This window comes from Antedon bifida, chromosome 9, assembly GCF_963402885.1.
Source record: "Antedon bifida chromosome 9, ecAntBifi1.1, whole genome shotgun sequence".
Lineage (NCBI taxonomy): Eukaryota > Metazoa > Echinodermata > Crinoidea > Comatulida > Antedonidae > Antedon > Antedon bifida.
This window is the reverse complement of record NC_136234.1, coordinates 18,864,425-18,887,305: the sequence shown is the minus strand read 5'-3', so window position 1 is coordinate 18,887,305 and position 22,881 is coordinate 18,864,425. Positions and strand designations below refer to the sequence as shown.

Sequence of the window (22,881 nt, the reverse complement as noted above, 5' to 3'; positions counted from 1 at the left end):
TATACCGCCCTCACAAAATAATAAAGTTCCTGTTAATTATAGTACCACCAGCATATGTTCGGTTTATTTTCTCACGCAAAATTTTAACCGGTTGCCATACTAAATACATTTATATATATTCATAATTTCTTTAATTTAACGTTTTTTTATTACTATAATTTTTAACATTTACCAGTGCAAACAAAATATCACCATCACATACAACAAATAAAACTAAATAAATTTATGTTAATTTTCCATACTTGAAAAATTTATTTGCAACAAGACATGACTTTTACATGTTTTTTTTTACAAATTATGAGTGATGCTGCTTAATTAACTAATTCATTAATTGTGTTTGTGTTCATTAAAAAAAAAAAAATAAATTATAACATTTAATGTTGACTGAAAATATATTTAAATACATAATTGTATAATACAGTGCATTGGTCTCAATCATAATAACTCTAACACCATCTTGTCCAAAAGTTAAAGCCCCATTCCCTACGTTTTTTAGATCTAATTTAAGATCACAAACTATATTTAATGTAAAAATAATACTATATGGTCCTATTGCGATAACTTTTTTCGTCTTTAAACGGTTAAAAATGTGAAAAATAAGTCGATTCTAATAATTATAGCGGCCCGCTATAAATCCCAAAATGCATTGCGCGCGGATTGATATTTTTGTTTTTCACCTGTAATTCGCCCACTTTTCGATCGATCGTGAGGCCAAAACAAATGGAAGACTCCTAACTTTTCAGCGAAAATACCGGGTTTTTCCCCAATTTGCATCAACGGAGTCTGGCAAAAATAGAAAGACAATTAATGCAGCAACTATACAACGTCAGGCTAGGTATATAGCTAGCGTACGATGTTCGTACGTTACCGATGTTTACCAGCTAGGCCTACAAAACTAAGCCTAGCTAGGCTAGGCCTAAGACCGTCCACGAGAGGTCGATCGCCGCGAGCTACTTAGGTAGTGCATTGTTTCTCACTTTTTATCATAATTTACCATAAAACGTACATTTAAGACAAGGAATGACATGGTTTAATGTTTTTAAAGTGATATATATGTATTATTTTCCAAAAAACGTCCAAAATTGCAGGGAAGGGGTTTTTAATTATTAAATAACAATGTTTCAATTCATAACAATTTACTAAACACGTTTTTAACGAAGTTTAGATTCAATTCGATTGTCCATTAATAAAGTAAATCTAAGTTTGGGTTTAGACGCTTAATATAAAAAAGAAATTATGTAAATAAATACATTCATGATTTTTATCAATTCCTAAAAAGTGGATGTCCGAACAAGTAGGCCTACTATATTTTCCCTAATAGTATTCTTCTAAAATCCACCCAACTCTTCTCTTTAAGTGAAATTACTTCAAATTTTTTTTATTCATCCATAAGCATAAAAACATAAATATTAAAAATTGAAAAATTAGTATTATGTCCTCATGTTCTTCCTCTCTCTATCACACATCTCTCCCCCCATCCCATTTTAATAGTAGATTCTTTTTAGAATTCTTCATGCGAGTTTAAACAATAAATATGCTGTGATTTTTCTACAAGTACCGTACTTCAACAGAAAAGGTCTTATAATAAAATAAAATAATTGGTAAATGTGTAATTACAGACGCCCTAATGCTTGGTTCCCACTAGAGACGCAACACGAGGACGTAACGTAAGTGAGTTGACCAATCACAAGCGATGGATTATTCGAAATGTCGCTTGTCATTGGTCAACACGCTTGTGTTGTGCTTACGTCCTTGCATTGCGTCCTAGTGGGAACCAAGCTTAACGTAAGATGACTAAACATTCCTTAAATCAATTAAAATTTAGCTCAACTTCTGATTCCTATGTAAAAGTATAAAAGCCACAAAGCTTGTACAATATAGTTTTACATAAAAACTTAATTAAATGCAGTGTGTACGTAACACTGTATTTCATAAAGGCCCATTTACACTAGGACGATAACTATCGACGATAAATAGATAAGCATGCATTTTTCTTACATAAAACAAAGGAAATTAGAAAGGTTTTCGTTCTATAACTATAGAATAATCATTTTTGCTGTCGTTTATAAAAATAATATTTGTTTAAACCAAATCAAATGACGTCATGATTAATAAAAACAATAAAATTGTTGTATTGTCACGATAGTATTGCTCTTATCAATCATGACGTCAATTGATTGGACGTGTCAAAATATAATTTTCATCAAAGAAAGCATATATGGTTATTCTATAGTTATACGATGAAAACTTTTAAAATTTCCTTTGTTTCATACAAGAAAAATACATGCGTATCTATTTATCGTCGATCGTTATCGTCCTAGTGTACATCGGCCTTAATTGCTTATAAACAACATTTTCACAGTCTACCTTACTAACAATATACATTCAATATATTTATATAGAAAAATAAAGAACTTAAAATAAATAATACACGACAGGGAATGTTAGCACATTAATATTTACATAAATAGAATTTTCTGATATGGAGGTAATCAGGAAAAAGAATATACAAATATCATAATTCTATGCATATATTAATACTAATTACACTGGGATGAACTTTAACCTTTACAATACTACATTAGGCTGCACAATCAGTCACATGATGATGAACCTTTCATATTTGCATGACCTCTGACCTAAACAAGTTGTACCCTGTGTGGCCATACATATCAATCGCACTTCCCCTACAAAATTTCACTTAAGTCAATAAATATTTGAGGATTCCCTTAAGTGGTTTTCAATTAGATATTTCACAATATTTCATCTTTCCTGTAACTTTCAAGTAATCAAATACAACATAAATTACACATTCAGAATTTTTAAAAAAAGTTCACTAAATAAATTGATGGGATTTTAGAACCTTTGAAAAAATATAAAACAGACTATAACATAATCAAGACAATCCAATGTAGTACAACATTGAAACATCTAAAATTGCCATTTTTTAAACAAAAATATGGATTTGATCAATTAAAATAAACAATGTAAAATTTACATCTGTCAAAATGCTGAATTAGTTCTTCACATTTTTCATCTCACTTTTGTTTTCACACAGTGCACCAAAAAAAAAAACATTACATAACATCATCTGTCAAAATGCTGAATTAGACCTCTTCACGTTTTTCATCTCAATTTTGTTTTCACCCAGTGCACCAAAAAAACAAACCAAAAACATTACATAACATCCACAACAAAAAAAGAAAATAGATAAACTATGTGCTGATTTTAAATTAATCTTTGAACTATTTCTGCAAAGAGTAGAAATTACGGAGCTTTTGATTTGTGACAACTTATGACTAAATAATACATTACAACATTTGTCCCAATTCATTGTGATCCACTAACATCAATTTTGATTTTTTTTTCAAAAAATGGTTGAAATGCGCATGTTTCTGACAGAATTCAAGATCGTCACTAGGACCTAGAATCGGCAAAATTGGACCAGAAGACAAACAATTGCCAGATCAAATCATGGATAAAATGTTATCCATGATCCAACACGCACAATAAATTAACATGACATTATAAGTTGTAGATCATCGCAAATTGAAAATCTCCCCTATCAACTGATACTGTACAAAGAATGTGTTAATTCGAAAGTGCATAAAAGGTAACATTTAAGTGCCAATAAAAATTATTATCATGGCAGTGATAAATTAAATTATATTCAAAGGCTGTTTATTTATTTCATTCCAAGTTTATTTAAATATGAAACAATAATAATTATCATTTATGCTTTTGTTTGAAATACCACCTTTCCAAGATTTTATAACACAAATCTAAAATACACTGTTTTTATTTTATTTTAAGTTTGCATAAATGCATGTCTATGGATCTTTTATTTACTTCATAATAGTTTATTTAAATATGAAATAATAATAATTAAGCTTGGTTCCCACTAGAGACGCAGCGCAAGTACGTAAGCGCAATACAAGTGATTTGACCAGAATCACAAGCGGTGAATTTTCTAAACTGACACTTTTGATTGGCCAACTCGCTTGCGTTGCCTCTACGCCCTTGTGTTGCGTCTCTAGTGGGAACCAAGCTATAGGGGTCATGTCAAAATTATCTACTGCAGTTACTTACTGCAGTAGCTACATTTTGTTTACTGTTTATGCAATTAATTAGCATACATTTTTTGGATTATCATACATACTGTATGTTATATAAGCTTCTACATTGAAACAAACAAAACCACATATTTTTGCAGTAAAAAAAATTATTGTACATTACTGCAGTATCTGCAGTAGAATAATATTGACATGATCCCTAATAATAGTTTGCATTTGAAATACCACCCTTTCCAAGATCTTAAACAAATCAACAAAATCTAAAACATATTGAGTGTTTTATAAATTTTGCGTAAATACATGTACACGGACACAAATATTAACCATAGATGGCGCTTTGCGCACGAATATAGATGTATACTTTGTAAAACTGAGTGTATATTAGAGCTAGTTCATTCTGTCTTTGGTTAAAACCAACATGTACGTGAAAGAAACACATACCGCAACAATTACAACGTGGGATTACCACATAACCGCACACACATTTGAAGACCCGGGAATGGTTACTACGTAATACTATATACACACAAAGCTACTAAGCGAGGACGAGGTACATTCTAGCTTACTAACTATATATATATTTACAATTACAATACAGATAAATAAATAAATCTGATAATTTACAATATGGAGTCACTCACCATTTTTGCAAAATTTTTTAATAAAAAATCAACAAAAATATAATATAATTCATATGAATTTTGACAGTGAGTAGAATATGCATATTTACATATTAATTTGCAATTTCATTAATTAAATTAATGATAATTATTTTATTGTGCACACACATGTTTACTACACTTTATTATGGTAAGAAAGAAAAGCTTATAATACAGAATCGAAGGTGGGGTGGGATCGTGGGTGATGAAGAGGGGTAGTTTTTCAGGAACACAGAAATAATCAGTTTTTATTTATACATTTTTTCACACTTTATACGCAGATGCTCCATTATATAACTTTTTTATTGGCAATACAACGAGCCAGCTGAATTTGTTTTGGTTCCCTATGGAATATATATGGAATATCCATGGAATTTGCCGCAGGTTCAGACACTGGACACGCACAGTCATAGGGTCAGTGCAGAATTAGACGCTGTGGTGGTCATCTAACAACGCTTAGGTCAGTCGATAGCTTCTTGGAAAATCAGTTTCACGTAGCCTTGGTCCCCGCTTAATGGGTTAGCACAGAAGGGGCAGGCTGCTTGGAAGGTGTGTGTACCGTGTGGTAGAGGAACCTCTGACCAAAATCTAAAAAAATAACAAACATAAAACCATATATTACAAGCAAAAATTCAACCATATATAATAAGGTTTATTTTGATACGTTGATGTTAAAAGTCTTTAATTTTTGAATACGAGAATTGTAAAAGAACACGCTGTAGCCCAAGCGTAGTGCTTCGTGACTGAGTAGGGGTGCAACTCCACAATGGACTTTATGATTGTGCAGCCATACCGCGTGACATAAAAACTTATTTGAACCATGGAGGTATAAAATAATTATTAAAATTAAATTATGTTTGAACTGTTTAGCCAATTATATAACCTCTTTGTTAAAAACAGATATTTTATTCACTTACTTGGCCGTTTTTTCTGTGCACACATGGCCACAGGGACAAAATGCATGTGTTGGGTCACCTGTGTCTACATACGAGCTTGGCTCATTTCCCATAAATAAGGCAACATACGAACCGACCTACAAAAAAAAAATGTAAAAATCCAACATTATTTATTTATTCGTCATATAAAATGTAAACACTGAAATAAATGAAAATTGTTTCTAGCAAAAAAACTACTCTAAAACTAACTGGAAACTGGAAAATATATTTGATTAAAAAACTACACAATCTCATATAAAAAATACTATAAAACTAGTAGATAAAACCATAGAGATAGTTCACTATAATATCTCTATGATAAAACGTACATAAAATGTTGTCATATAAAAAATAACAAATAGGTGCTGTGGGTAATAACATTTTTAGAAAACAATGAATTATATAGCAAATTCCCCACATAATTACCCATGAAAAAAAAAATTAGGAACAAACGAGCTAAGAAATTGTGAAAATGATTTTTACCCGATGCATTTGAATAAATAAATTCACAAATCATTGGCTAAATAATAGCGCTTATTTTGTATACATAATACTTTTATCATATGCAAAGCTTATATCATTGATAATTCAAGGTTGAAATAGCATTGTTGCATAATTTAGAAATTGACTATGAATTAATTGTAGAGATGAACATCATAACAAAGAGATTCCACATATGTGTTTTCGTTCTAACAAAAACCACATTGAAACTAGGATCTATGGTGCTATATAGTAATATTACATAGCCTATGTAAATACGTGAATGTGATTGGTTGAAACTGCATCACATGACAATTTTATTCCCTTGAGAATGTCAAATCTTATTTCACCTCTAAGCAGGCAATATCTGTATACTGTACAATCTATTGACAACTTATATTATTCATCAAGTAGAACGGGTGTTTACACGACAATACTAATTGCTAATAAAATATTCATATGATTGTACAATTTGTAGATTTTAAGGAAGATAAGTAAATTGAACTTTGACAGAATTAGAACAAAGACTTAAGCCCTATCTACACTATCAAATTTTATATGACAAAAAAATGTGATGTGCCCATATATGGACATGATGATGTCATATCACTATCATATTTGGGCACATCACACCTTTTTTTGTCAAACTAGTTTGATAGTGTAGACGTAGCTTTAGATAGCAAGCCAACGTGTCATGCTTTTTTTGTGAGCTTAAAATAAAGAAATTTAATTTTAAAAAGCCTTGTAAGTATTTTTTGCAGCTCTTTCTATATTTCCCAGCAGGCCAACTAGGCTAGTTAGCTGTAAATGTTATTTGCCCATAGGATCTAGACATTTCTGCTGTCAAACTGGCCTTGTACTAGTATAGAAATTAACTTAAAACCAATTTTAACTAGCCTACTAGGCACAAGCCATGTTCTCCAGCCTGTATAGGTTTCACATAACCAGGCTACTATGAAATCGAGTCCTGCTTTTAAAAAGACCACTTTTAACGTTTAAATTAATCACAAACATATAACCACTCACGACTCGGCACATTGGGCATGTACGATCCCCTTTACTCTCATTTTCTTTGCTGTCCCAGTGATGATAGCCGTGTACATGTCCACATTTGAGGTAAGCATAGGGCTGTTTTTCTGTTAACACCTACACATTTAAAACAAAAAATAATAAATTTATGCTGTGAGAAAATGTACACTTAGGAATTCTCCATTAAAAAACAAATTTCTAATTGCGGTAAAATAACTACAACCTACCCTGGAACGTCTACTTGAAGGTAAAACAAGCGTATTGAAACCAATCGGGCATTGAGGGCGTGCATCATTAATGTTTTGTCGTAACATCTCAAGGTGCCGTTGAGTCTAAAAAGTAAAATAAAACAGTTTTGTTATCAACTATACATATCACTGATGGTGGTTTATGAGAGGTTCAAAATATTCAACCAATTAGAATCCTCGATAGACAATGTTTACTTACAGGCGTTCTCATTAGTCCAGAAGCAGATCGCCATAGCAACGTTGCACCACACAGATCAATTAGCGTTCCATCAACAAGCACATTTTCCTCACCTTCAATCTGAAGTACAGAAAAAAAAAAAGTAATAACTTTAACAGTTTAAATACAGTTAAGGGAACACATTAAGGAACCAACAAGTGTCCCCTTAATAGGGGTATCCTTGAATAGGGGGTTGGCTATTATAGTGTTAACATGTTTCTATAGGAAGTGTCTTCTAAATAGGTATGTCCCAAAGGGCTCTACTATATGCAGTATTCACCATTATTTCTTTCATTGTCTGCTGCCCATTCAACTGTAACCTAGAAATGACACATTGTCAGGCCTGGAAATTCTTAGTCTCTTAATTATGGCCAACCATATGGATGTCTGCTGTGGAAAAGTGCATTGCAGGGTGAAAGGGACATGGACATTATATTATAATATCTAGCACTAAAAGTGACATGGCTATGTTATTATTGAAAAAACAAATATTGATTTTAGTTTATTAGCATAGATGTGTTTGTGCTGGGTAGAACATAAAAAGGTGTTCCAATTTGTTTTAACCCCAAGAAACCCCTTTAACTGGTGTTGTTTGAATAACTTTGCGCCCATTTTTAAACTTGCTGTTCTCACCCATACCCTTTTGGTAGCTGAAGTAGTACTGGTTTTAGCCATGAGAACACTACCTAAAATGGTAATTGGACCAGAAGCAAAACTTATGACACTGGGATTGGAAATTCATCATATGACAGATACGCACACTATCATTTTTTATAACAACAGTATTAAAAGTTATGATTTGATTGATTGATTTCTTTATTAACTGAGTCAACACAGATACATACAATAAAAACATGTAAACAATTAAAAATCAGTACAACAGACTCGAGTTAAAAGGATATCCCAAAAAGTAAAAAAACTTATTTCCATTGGGGTGCAGAAACACAGAGAAACAAATTGCACAGATTCCTTATACTAAAAAGAGATTAGATTAAAAGTTAAAATCCAAAATGTAAAATACAAAATATTTAAAATTTGTATAAAATGCTTTTTTAAACAAATTTAAAAATACAATGATTTTAGAGTCTGTTTAAAAGAAGTGATGTTCGACGATTTCTTGATATAAAGAGGAAGATTGTTCCATGCTTTAATAGCGTTAAAATAAAACGTTTTGCTAGCACATCCTTTAATTATTGGGATACAGAAGTTACACATAGTGCTACTTTTGAAGTGCAGTGTATGGGTGAAAGGTCTACGATACTAAAGTTTAAATGACTTATATTTACAGATAGGTTTAAGTGTCTTGTTTGACAGAAGATTGTAAACATTTTTATTAAACAATCGACAATAGAATTTGAATAAAAGAGAATAATATAATACTGGCTCAGTTATAGACCCACCCTCAGGTATAAGCCCACCTTTAGGTATAAGCCCACCCTTGCATATAAGCCCATCCAAGGGTATAACTATACATTCTAAATGTATGTCCATATTTAAAGATGATCTTTATAATCGATACATTTGGCCTTATGTATAAAGCATCCTTCACACCTGTTTTACTTGTGTAAACGGAGAGTTGCTAAGCTATACAGTACATGCAATCTGGCACGAACCTGAACCGGAACTGGTGTGAAACACCCTTTAAACCAGATACAAACATGGTAACAAGTTTTAACCAAAGGTTTACACCAGATAGTACTGACTAAGCTCAAACAAATAGAAATTTAAAATAAATATTACATTAATATAATAAATCATACCAGACTGCCTCGTTCTTGAGCAGAGCGCGTCTCTCGTAACTTGTACACATGCCCACAAACTGAAACCTCCCGCCATACACCTGGTTTCGCGTTACCATCAAAACCACCGATTGGTTTCATAATCAAAATACCATTTGTTGTTAGACCGTCCATTCCATCCTCTGTCCTCCATTTACAAGCCTTTTCCTACAAAGATTATTAATACAGTAATTTGTGGTTACATGGGTTAGGTGGTACTAAGATAGTTAATTGATTGCAGTTCTATATAAATTATGATTTTTACAAAGGTTTTTGTATGATTTTCCTTCATTTTATGTAGTTTATTTTGTTGTCTGTTTTCCACCAGCCCTGATGAATTACCTCTCTGAAAACCAGAAACTCTCCAAAAAATGCCAGCCGAAGGATGTCCGGTATTTGGAAAGTTGACAACATATTACCTTTAACCTTGATGTAGCACTTTAGCTTTCCCCCTATTAATTTATTATAGTATTTTACTATGAAACCTTAAATTTATAAAAATGAAATATTAAAAAGATATCGTACCCCTAGAAATATATTCTTAGCATTGTTAAAACCTGCTGCGTAAATTCTTGCCTGGTACGGTGGCGTTCGCTGAACCATGATACGACACGCAAACCGTGAAATGGTGCTTTCTGTTACTGTGCAATCTTCTAACGTACACGCTCCAGGCACAGTATCCATGACAACAAAATCTATGACTGGTTCCGTTGAACGTCCGACCTATAAATAAAATGTCCAATTATGACCATTATTAAATCTAAAGTTGGAACACCTATAAAGGAGGGAACATTTTTGTCAAAATGTCACCAAGTGTGTGCCCAAAATGAGGGTTGGTCGGAGACGCAGTGGCGAAACGTAAGGGGCATTATGCCCCTGGTTTACCACTCTTAAGGGCCCTCTTACACAGAGTAATTGCAATGGCCTGCTCATGCTCTGGGGCCCCTTAAGCTCTGGGGCCCTGGGTTTAGCCAGTGAATGCTCATATATTTCCTCTCGTTCATTTAACAGTGAAGTGTTCCCAGAAGGTGTCTCAAAGAGGTTTTAGCAAAAAATAAACACATAAATTTGATAGATACTAATCAGAAACTTAAGCTTCACTACATTGTTTGATCAATTTACGAAAATTAACACAATCATTTACTGCAGTACCATATACGGTTTTCATCATTACATAACATAATGTGTGCACTGACCTGGAACATGTCAAGTTCAGGGTCAACTTTGTATTCTACTACCACTGTTTTATTCCTTGATAATGTGTATGATATGCTATGTTGCGATTCATTTTGCACCACCTGCAAGAGAAATAAAAACATATTAAAATAAACCTTCATATTGTTTTATTGATACAGTCTTTGAAACACCGTCTGATCACCAAAGTTAGGCAACGTTAGGGCTGGTTAAAGTTTAGATGGGAGATCATCTGACACTATTGGTTGCTGTACATGGAACTTGGGTTCCATCAGGCATTTGAAATCAGCACTGCTGACCATTATAGCAGCCCCTGCATCTAGTATTTGCCTCAGATGTAAATTATATACAAAAAATAGTCTTTTATAATAATATAATCTTTTAATAAATAATATTTTTTTACTGCATTGCATTTTTATTTATACTTCTAGGAAATAAAAAATATAATATAATTTCCTTGTTGTGGTGTAAAAGTAAAGAAAAATAGAAAAGCAGAAAAAAGGGTGTGGAAAACCACAAATATTTATAATGATTGTCAACAAAGTGATAAAAGATAATTTTTATTATTATATTAAGAAAATGATTGTAAAAGTAATGGCTGTTTTCTGTATTTAAATCATTAATTGTGTAACATGTGCATATACCATAATGGTAGGACGTCTACAAGTGTTAAAAGTTCACTTTATCATTGGACTGTTTAGTTTCTCTCTTTACTTTATGTATTAAAACTAAATAATCATTTAGTACATTTTTTTAGAAAATAAACAAAAAAAACAACACTTGAATATCTGTATGGACAAAGTACAAGCAATAAATGAACAATAGGTTTTTTTTACAATACACTATTATTACTACAATGCACACAGCCACTTTAATTGTTTGTTGCTAGATTGTAATGCATATTCTTTGTAGTCTGTTATACATTGTATATTATCTCAACCATGTAGATTTACTATGTAAAGGGTAGATATCTATCAAATATGCTTAGCTCATGTATTAAACTCAATATAATTCTCATTTCTGTCATCAAATAGTTTATCATATGTGTGTACAGTGCCGTACTGTACAGAATTATATTTCTGTTCATACACACATTATTATGGTTTAAAAAATGTCCTATTTTTTTAACGTTTTATCTGTAATTTTATAGGAATTCATGTTTTTTATGTGTATATTTTAATTCTTTTTACTTTTGTATTGTTTTTATGTCTTACTTTGTACTGTATTTGAAATTTGGCAAAATAAATGATATGATATATTACATTTAGCTCACCAAGTAAATTTGATTTATTTATTCTTGCTAGCCCGAACAGAACTACATGCTTATAAAACGTTCTGTGAAAAATCTGATGATTAAATGAGCCAGGTGCTGGGAAATAGTGTTAAATTTTCACTAGCACAAAAATAAAGAAATTCGCTAGCCCAAAGTGGTTTGTTAAAGCACTCTATCTACACTATCAAACTTTATGTGACAAAAAAAATGTGATGTGCCCATATATGGACACGATGATGTCATATCACTACCATATTTGGGCATATCACTATTATATTTGGGCACATCACCAAGGCTTTATTAACCGTATATTTTATACAGCCCTGCAAATTATTTACATATTCTATTGGTATATTGAATAATTTTTGAATGAATAAGGAGATCTCCAGCTTCACCAGAACATTTTACCTAAGGTATCCCACAGGGTTTCTGTACATATGTAGGAAATCATTGAAATTGAATCAATTGAACACTTTCTGCAAACTACAGATGTGCAGGTGTCAAAGAAGCCGCTTATATCAATCAATATCATGATGTAATTGTTCAGTGGCTTCTCGCTTTCATTATCACCTCTGTCTCTTGCCAAAGACAAAACACTTAAAAATCTAAAAACCCAGTCAACTTTCTTGGATAGTAACGATCCCAATGTTTGTTTCTTTTTGAAACATACATTATGAAAACAAAACTTTCCAAGTTGACATTACATTGTAATATCCAATTGACTATATAATGTAAATTTACAGTATGTCTGTCAAAATTGAATAAAAGAAGAAAAGAAGAAGAAGAAGTCTGTCCCTATGCATGTAGTATACTGTATCACAACCCAGAGGCACTGCTACAGTACAGTATGGTTTAGAATATGTTTAATTGTTTCAAATACTCGTATACGTACTTTACTGTAGAAACCAGAAATTAATGCTGTATAATTTTGTATTTCAGCAATATACAAAATATGAATCTAAATATCTTCTGTGACATTTTTATTTGGGATGATATTAAAACAATACGTTTGGATAAATATTAGTATGGTAATAATGTGCATAGGGCACATACTGTAGTTTCAACAATGTGTGCTCATATAAAGTTGAAATCTATTCATTTAATAGTATGCAATAAAACAAAATTACACTACACATTTGAATGAACAATTTGTACGCACCTGAGCGGTTTGTGATGAATTAATTTCATAATGCGTGGACGGTTTAACGCCATTCCCGGTTGACCTTTTCTCTAACTGGAATGAGCTACGTCGGCGACCTCTGTTGCCTGAAGGAAGACAGCCATTATACCTACAAAAAAAACATGAATATGAATGTTAGTAATTATGCATAAACATGAATATGTATGATCCCTAATTAATAATAATTCCATGACTGGCAAAAGAAAAAAATCATATAATATACAGGCAACAGGTATCATCGTCTATAACTGTGGTAGCTGCATATTCCTCTTGCATAAAATGGTTCCATACTTTTTAATTTAAATTAAATCCTATACAGATCTCTATCCAATAATATAGAAACAGATTTTGATGAATGAAGAATAAATGTATCTACTACTTTACAGTACATAGCAGTCAATATTAATAGAGTAACATTACATCTGTAGTTTCTCATACAAAATTAAATTAATTCAAATTGAAATGTCATAAAAAAATCAAGCAGATTGAAATAGCTTTGATAGGGTAAAAATGGAGAATAACCTGGCAACCAATTCCAGTCCATCAATAATATATTTTATTCATTATTACTCTAATCTACAGCTGGTCATGATTTATAAAACTAAATTGCAAACGCATACATTTTAAATGTAATACATGTTTAAATTAGGTCGTTCCTTCACAGGGTAGCTTTGGTAGAATAGAATTTTAAAGTTACAATAATTTTTTTTTGCTGACAATAAGTTCAAAAGGTTGATACACTTGGGAAAAATAAATGTTCACTTTGATTGTCTGGAATGCTCACAAGGAAAGAGGAATGTCCAAATACCAGGAACAAGGAAATTAAAAAATTGGACAAAGCTTTATTTGTATAAACAGAAATAAAATTTGACTTGATTCCTAATCTTCTATAGTTAGTACTGGTTGTCTTTCATACTCTACCTACAGTCTGGCCAGTATCACCTTTCTATTTAATATCTTGTTTAAAGGAAGTATATACATAGGCATGGAAATGTCAAATGTGTTTCAATTCTACCCAAAATAAAATTCTCTTAATTTTTTAAGAGACTTGTGTAACCAACAACCAATTGATTTTTCACAAATTTAGTATGGACAGATGTGGGCAGTATTGTACCTAAACATGTTTCAGTCACTCTTAAATCATTTTAAGATCATATTTACTGTAGAACAGCACTACAATTCACAACCTCCCACCCATAGTACTTTTCATATGTTTTGCCTGGTGATGTTTCACAAATTTAATATTCGATAGAGGTGGTCGATATTGTAGAACTGTAGCCAACATTTTTTTAGTCAATCTTAAATATGGTCTAGAGGTACTGTATGAATGCCAGGCTAGTGACCTGGAGGTCGTGGGTTCGAGTCCCACACAAGAATTTGTTCGCAAGTATTCTCACTGTTCTTTACTGTAGTACAAAGTACAAATTACGTCAGAGTAGGGCAAAACATCTGACCAATCATAAATAATTAGTTACATTTTTAGAATACAATTTACAGAACATTTCACAGCGGCGCCTCTCATACTGTAGTACTTTTCATAGATTTACAGTAGCCACCCAAAAAAATCTTTGATAGATGCTACATCATGGTCTTAATATAAAAAAGAATGTTCATTTAATGATTAAACATTCTGATCATATTACTGTACACTTTCTATTAGTAAATTCCAATTGAGATTCATCATACTCTTGAGTTTATTACCCTCATAAATAAAACGTAAAGAACCTGTTTAAGATTATTCATTGGTCTAATGGTTGAGTATACTACATTAATTATTTTCGGGTAGCTCCCCATATTTTACAGTGTGTACTTGTACAATAGCTGTAGGCCTACTGGGCAGAAACAAACAGGGTCCTCAGCCTAAACATCTTAGACTCAGACCAAAGTTTTCTTGTTTTAAACAGAATTTCCCAGGTCCTATAATGCTCTCTTTCGGCAATGGGTCATTAGGAAGCTTTTGATTGACCTGCCCTAGAGATTGGTCGTCAGTCCTCTGTGGTCGACTGGACTTAAAATTCCACTTAAACCATCAAACTTATGTGTTGAGATGAGGAGCGGGGACACATGTCCGCATATCTACGCATGCGCACAATGAACTAACATTTACATAAGTTTGGTTTATATCAAATCGAAAATGAAAGCTCCGTATTGTGCACCATACAATACCAATCAAACTTACTTATATACCATTGTCATTTATTGCTATGACGAAATTTAAGATATACTCTGAAATAGTGATAATTCTCAAAAAAGAAGTGTCATATTGTCCATATTACATATTCATCACATTGCTCACAACATGTTAGAGTACATTCAGCTGATATCAGCAGGCAATGTCCCACTTCATGCTAAGTAGGTGCCACGCATACTAATTACTACATAGTACAGTATTCCTGGAAGTGAAATTTACTAGAACTAGAAAAAAACAACCACACCTACGTGTACTGTATTGTATAATTATGTTATTAAATTCAATAAATAATGCTACATTAATAAGTATGTTACTAGGTAGGATGCTGTTTGTTTAAAGTTAAAGATTTTTTAGCATGACCGTAAAATAATTTTTTCAGAAGTACTGTAAATGTACAATAGAATTTTACTAAATATTTTACCTGAAAGTTTCAATGTAACATATTTTATTATTAAATATCATCATAATTCTATTTAAAGTAACATTTTATATGAAATTAGAAAATTTGTTTGCTTTCTCACTTTCACTGTTGTTTTATGGCGACAAAATGCTTTTATTTTCACATTGAATACAACAAGGAGTGAGTTTATGTGTGAATGATTGATAGAAGTGAATCTGTATTTGTTACATGTATGTCTACACATCAATCATATTGTGTAGTAATATTCATGCGATGATGTGTGTACTGTATTATTACGTTTTATGTTTTACATTATAATAAGAGTCGTCGGGTAATATTTAAAGATGATGATGATGTTGGGAAGAGAATATGATGATAATGACGATATGGAAGATGATGATGATATGGATGATGATAAATGATAATGATGATATGGATGATGATAAATAATAATGATGATATGGATGATGATAAATAATAATGATGATATGGATGATGATGATGATATGGATGATGATGATGATATGGATGATGATGATAATGATATGGATGATGATAATGATGATATGGATGATGATGATGATGTTAGATGATGATAATGATGATATGGATGATAATGATGATATGTATGATGATGGTGATGACGACGAAATTAATGGTGATAATGATGATGATGATAATGATGATGATAATGATGATGATAATTATGGTGATGATAATGATGATATGGATGATAATAATAATGATGATTTTGATGGTGATAATGATGATGATGATAATGATGATGATAATTATGGTGATGATGATGATGATGATGATATGGATGATGATAATGATAATTATGGTGATAATGATGATGATATGGATGATAATGATTATAATGATGAAAATAGATGATGATGATGATGATGAAAATGGATGATGATGATAATGATCATCATAAGTCTACTAATTAAACAATTTAAAATAATGTTAGTAGTTATTGCAGTATTTTGTCTTTTACAATGTTTTAAATATAAAATATAAATGTTGTTTAAACCGTAAAAAAACTGTACATAGTTAGTGTTATGATGTGGTCTTCCCAGTGGGTTGACATGTAATCCAGGTGCCAGGGGGTATAGGAACAAGCCATTTTGGCTTAATCCATGTGCCTGCCGGAATAATTACTACTTGATAATGACCACCCACTCTACTGATCCTACAGAATCATTAATAGATAATTGGCAATTATTTATTCATAAAATTGTTGTTTAGAAATTGAGATGGTAAAGTCTATTCATTGTACACTGTATAGCATTTGTATTTGAAAAGTATTGTGTCAAAAAGATGGGGAAAAAAAAACTTTTCTATTCTGTACCTACTTAAATTTACAATTGTTGAAGTCCAGTGTGAACAAACCTTATGAATGACCATCTCCTTTGAGACACCCCTATTCAGAGGACACCTTTGTGAAACAAAGGAGGGGTAAGTACAATGTTTTAACACTCTGACCATCTATTTCTGGCTCTTTTCAGGCACATAGGCGCAGTCACTTTGTGGGTCCTGCAGGTGTCCCCTTAACAGGGGTTCTATACATAGTAGTACACATGCACGAAAATATGTTTTTCAAATTAAATTCCAAAAATCTAGAATTTATTGTCTGTACCAGCTAATTTGTGTAAAGTGGTTATACTATGCAGTTACTGTTGGTATATCTTTAGAAGTCACGTCTCTCGTAATTCTATCGACCTGCAGGCGATTATCAGATCCAGTGCACCTGCAAGTTTTCTTATTTTATTTTACATGCTTGGTATTTTGCAAAGCAAACTGATCTGTAGTGACCTCGAAATGTCTTCAGGTTGTATCTCTTATGAATAAACTTCAAAACAAAATTTGCTTTGCAAAAATCACAATTATCTATTTTATAAAACATCTGTATATTTTGGGGATTAATGATATGTAATAATGTAATTGTAAGATTAGAAATTTGTTTTATATTACATCTATTTTTTTGATGTAAAGAGAAAAAGTCTTAAATCAAAAAAATGTAAAACAGTAAAGATAAGAAGTGAAAACATCTGAGACCAACAATTGTTTTTCGATAAGAATATAAATAAGATAAATATATATAGATAAATTAATCTGTTTAAAATTCATACTAATTTCAGTATGCATTTGAGTTATATATTTGTTTTTTATATATAGATAAATCTGTTTTATAATTCATACCAGTTTTTTAGATAAAGACAAAAAGTCTAAACTAAAAGTATGTAAATAAAACAGTACAGTATATAATAAGATAAAAAGTGAAAAAATGTCCCAGCATGTTTTATAATTTTACACATTGTTTTGTTTTAATGTGAATTATATTCCTCAACTAATAAAATTTGATTTTAAATTGTAATGATTTTCAGGTTTTGTCTCAGCACTGGTTCACATATTTGGTTTGAAGTTCAATAAAAGGTCAAAAGGTCAATTGAATAATTAATGACATGGATTAAGTTACAACATTCACATAATTAATGTCACTTTATAAACATTAATTAGTGAGGAATGTCACTCTAGTCCTGAGGTACTAGTACAGTACATGACAAAGGAGGTTAATTGCATCTTACAGTTTACTGTCCTACACACACACTCGTCCTTCAGATGACATCTCAAGCTGTTGATCATTTAGGGGTTTATACAGTAGAGTATACAAATTGATTCGAATCATAAAATTGTATAAAATCTACATGTACACAAAACATTCGATTTAAGATACAAAGACACACTCTCGTCCTTCGGATGACATCTCAAGCTGTTGGGTCTTTGGGGCTTTAACATTATTAATCATTTAGGTTAGCTTATCCACAAACTGATTTGAATTATAAAAATATTAATTGTATAAAATGTAAAGTAAACATGTATATAAAACATTCGATTTAAGATATAAAGACACACTCTCGTCCTCCGGATGACATCTCAAGCTGTTGGGTCTTTGGGGCTTTAACATTATTAATCATTTAGGTTAGCTTATCCACAAACTGATTTGAATTATAAAAATATTAATTGTATAAAATGTACAGTAAACATGTACACAAAACAATAACTTTTGATTTCAGAAACAAAGATTAAATAACGACTGAAAAAAAACTATGTTACTCAACATGTATTGTGCACTCTATTCCACGTCTAAAATTGGGGCTCTGCCTCTTCAAATCATTTAGGCCTTGGCCTAGCCTCTTGTTAAAGTAGGTGTGTTATATTTTATAAAACAAATACTGAATGTTTTATTCGTGAAATTGTACAAATAATTTAATTCAGTGAAAGATGAAAATGTGTTATATATTTGACCTACATCAACTTTTTTATTGTAATTGTAGTTTACTATATCATAATTTTTTTTTTTTTTTTTTTTATATTTCTTATGGATGCACCTTCCACTTGGTCGAGTGCCACTGTTGTAAAAGTGTAAACTCCAAATAAATTATTATTATTATTATTAACACCTCATGATTTGTCAATGTCACTCATAAGCATTCATTATTTGTATACTGTAGCATATTAGACTCACCCTAAAACCACTAGTTCACCATATTTAATACTGCTTATATCCTGTATTGCACCATAGTCAGCCTGTGAGGTGGCTTCTTGATTTTCTTTCCTAGAATAAATAATAAAAAAAATCATCAAATATCAGTTAAAAATGACCCTATGCCACAGTACACCACACGCATACTAAACAGGCCTTGTCTTTTGAAAATCATAGGTGTGCTACAAATTGCACTCCTCAATACATTCAGGGGTGCTGTAGGTGTGCTGTTTGTATTTTCGTGTATAGAAGTTTACCAAATTAAGGCGTGTTGTAAATCGCACTCCTCAAGGGTAGTTTAGGAGTGTGTTAGGTGAGTGATCGCACTCACTCGCCTTAAATAACAAGGCCTGACTAAAGATATAACTTGGAAAATCCTTTACAAATGACTAAAACCAAATTCTAGGCTTGTTTTATGTATTTGGGATTTTCTCCCAGTAGTCATGATAGGTACTTGTCACGTTGGTTGGCCCCGTCCTCAGAATTTCCGCCCACCACTTTCATGACGCCGACTATTTTTTATTTTTTATAAACATACATGTAGGCCTACAAATATGTTATATTTTTAATTAAGAAAATGTGGTTGAATAACAACCTACATACTGTAGTATCTTAGCAATTTAATAAATGCTTATTATTGAGCTCAGAGCAAAGACCTAAAATAAAAACGTGTACAGTACTTACAAAAGAGCTGTAATTATGTAATGTTTTTATACACAAAAATACTTCAGGAGTTTAAGAATTAATGATAAAGAACTTAATAGTATTGAAGGTTAAATTTAATTAGGGCAAATGATATAACAATAACATGCTTGTTGCTGGTAGTTTAAAAAGAAAACTTAAGTACAGAAATCGCTGTTAAGCTCGTACTTGAACCTGTCAAGTAGCCTACTGTATTATCATTTTCTATCTTTCACATTTCAACATTCATAAAACATTATGTCAGTACAATTAATGAGACATTGTTAAGAACCTCTAGGAGATACCTCCAAGAACCAACAATGTGTCCCCGAGAGTGAATATAGTAAGCCATCGTGATAAAACATTTTTTCTTGTTCGATGTCACTGAAAAGTGTCCCCTTGATAGTGGGTGATCTTAATGGAAGTGCCCCTAAATAGAAGTGTCGCAAAAGAGGGGTTTTACTATATCAGTGGTTACAATGATTGCCTACAAATCTTAGGGTCCTTGGTTCAGTCACACCTCACACCTTTTTATTTTATTAATACCTCACTCCAAAAGACCTCAATACAAGCCTTCTTCTCCTATGAAGACCACAGTGTATAACTGAAGCTCTGTCTACACTATCACACTAGATTGACAAAGAAATGTGATGTGGTATGGTAGGAATATGACCAAATATGATATTGATATGATATCATCATTTTTTCACATTGATAGTGTAGACAGAGCTTTAAAATAGTGTCAGTCAAAAAAATATGCAATTGGCATATACAGTAATAATACTATAAATTACTACTTAATTAAATAGAGTATTATATTTGAAACGTACATGAAAGGCATATCGTTTTATTCCTGGTATCCTTCCATTAATCCATATCCTGAAAGAGAAATCCATTGACCAATTATTCAATAACAAATCCACTTATTTACAGGCAAGCATTATATAAGTATTCTTATACAGCACACTGAAGTATTAGTGTGCTGTATCCTAGCATAGAGATATTATAGTTCACTATAATATCTCTATGATCCTAGCCATTTCATTGGTTGAATTCATATATTTTTTCCATTTTAATGATTGAAGGTACTATTGCATGCTCAACTTTTTGTAAATATTGTGAGACTGAATAACAGGCACAATATACAGTAATATTAAAATGAAGACACCTATCCCAAATATAAGTCTGCTGAGTCAGGTAAAAAAAGCTAACGAATGCTCTTTTTCGAGCAGTAGGCTTGATATTTGAACAATCTGTCTTGGTCGACTGGATGACTGGTATAGTGATGGTACAGTAGTATGGTAGTGGTGTCGTTGGTAATATGAAGGTTGTGGGTTCAATTCTTCACATTTTTTCTTTTTGTCTTTTAGTAAAGTTAAAGATTTAATATTATATTATTAATTATAGGGATAGGTGTTATGTATGGTGTAGGTACAGACAGCAAGGATCTTACAGTCGTGAAAAACAGTCACAATGGAGGCTGACATCTGTGCTTTAAAGGACGATGTAGTATTCAACAAATGTATTATAAAGAAAGATTAATGAATTCCGACTCCATTCACAATTCCACAGGTTTAAAGTTGCGGCATGATTTTCCTAGAAATTTGGCATGTGCGGAGCATCAGGGTACAGTATTTCATTAGTTTGAAACATAATAATGTTAAATGTATTCATTTATTTATAATAATAATTTTATTCATTATGTTCGCTAACAAAAGCAAAGAAATAGCTGAAAATGAATTTGCTGCTACTACTACACATAAAAAACAATGGATCATAAGATCATTTATATTTTTAATTTAAAAAAATAAAATTGAAAATGGGTAATCCACATTATGAACTGGAACTGTGGTCATACCTTTCTTTTCATATTATTATATTTACATTAAATCATTAATATTAATAATAATTAATATCATGAGGTCTAGTTCAAAAATTCAATTAAACATAAAATTTCTTCTCATAAAATAAATTATAGTAATGTATAGTAGTACAGTAGGCCTAGATTGGCCTAACAAACAAATCTACCCTGGTTACTCTCCTAGGCCTTTTACTATTGTTACGACAGACACCGCCAGCCAAGGCCAAGCAAATTTATGCCTGGTGGTGGTGGTGGTGGGGTGGCCCCGTGGTGGTGGATGGATTCAAAACAGAGTATCGGCCTCGTAGAAAACAAGTAAAATGAAAATAGACTAAAACAAACATATAAAACTAATTGCGTACATTTCGTGCCTTACTTACCTTTCACTTATTATGTGTTATAACAACAAAATACCCTGAATATTTCCTTTGTTTCTGTTTGTAATGAAATTTTACTACGATTTCACTTTACGTTGACGTTGTGTTGTGTTTTTTCTCGAGAGGTCGTGATACCGGAAGTAGTGAGAAGACAAAGGATTGCCAGAATAAATGAATGTTCTATTTATAATTCGCACATTAATTTATTATTTAACCAGATTAATTAAAATATAGCAGTGGATGATGAATGTTTGATTTTCATGAAAAAATGTTTAAAGATGAACTGTTTTATTTTTATCACCTCACAGAGGCTCTAGTATTATGATGAAGTTGGCATCGGTGATGAAGTTGGCATTGATGATGAACTTATACTAGCATTGATGATGAACTTATTATAGCACATAGATGATGAACTTATATAGCACATTGATGATGAACTTATATAGCACTGATGATGAACTTATATAGCATTGATGATGAACTTATATAGCAATGATAATGAACTTATATAGCATTGATGATGAACTTATATAGCACATTGATGATGAACTCATATAGCAATGATGATGAACTTATATAGCATTGATGATGAACTTATATAGCATTGATGATGAACTTATATAGCATGTTGATGATGAACTTATATAGCATTGATGATGAACTTATATAGCATTGATGATGAACTCATATAGCAATGATGATGAACTTATATATAGCATTGATGATGAACTTATATAGCATTGATGTTGAAC

General features: G+C 31.7%; 1 protein-coding gene across 3 annotated transcripts; it reads right to left on the bottom strand.

The window, feature by feature from the left end:
- Positions 1-4,713: 4,713 nt before the first annotated feature.
- Positions 4,714-22,263, bottom strand: LOC144852854 (E3 ubiquitin-protein ligase pellino homolog 1-like). 3 transcript variants are annotated; one of them, XM_078710877.1, is made up of 12 exons: positions 22,133-22,263; positions 20,722-20,770; positions 19,193-19,282; positions 13,046-13,175; positions 10,616-10,717; positions 9,945-10,142; positions 9,402-9,587; positions 7,624-7,722; positions 7,404-7,508; positions 7,174-7,293; positions 5,650-5,765; positions 4,714-5,320 (listed from the first exon to the last, which is right to left on the bottom strand). In XM_078710877.1, exons 2-12 carry the CDS (start codon positions 20,730-20,732, stop codon positions 5,194-5,196), a joined length of 1,284 nt encoding a protein of 427 aa, XP_078567003.1. In that variant the 5' UTR covers positions 20,733-20,770; positions 22,133-22,263; the 3' UTR covers positions 4,714-5,193. The 3 variants fall into 3 exon arrangements, with proteins under 3 accessions (XP_078567003.1, XP_078567001.1, XP_078567004.1); XM_078710875.1 differs by having other exon boundaries at positions 20,722-20,772; positions 22,137-22,253; XM_078710878.1 differs by lacking the exon at positions 22,133-22,263 and adding an exon at positions 21,345-21,548.
- Positions 22,264-22,881: the final 618 nt, after the last annotated feature.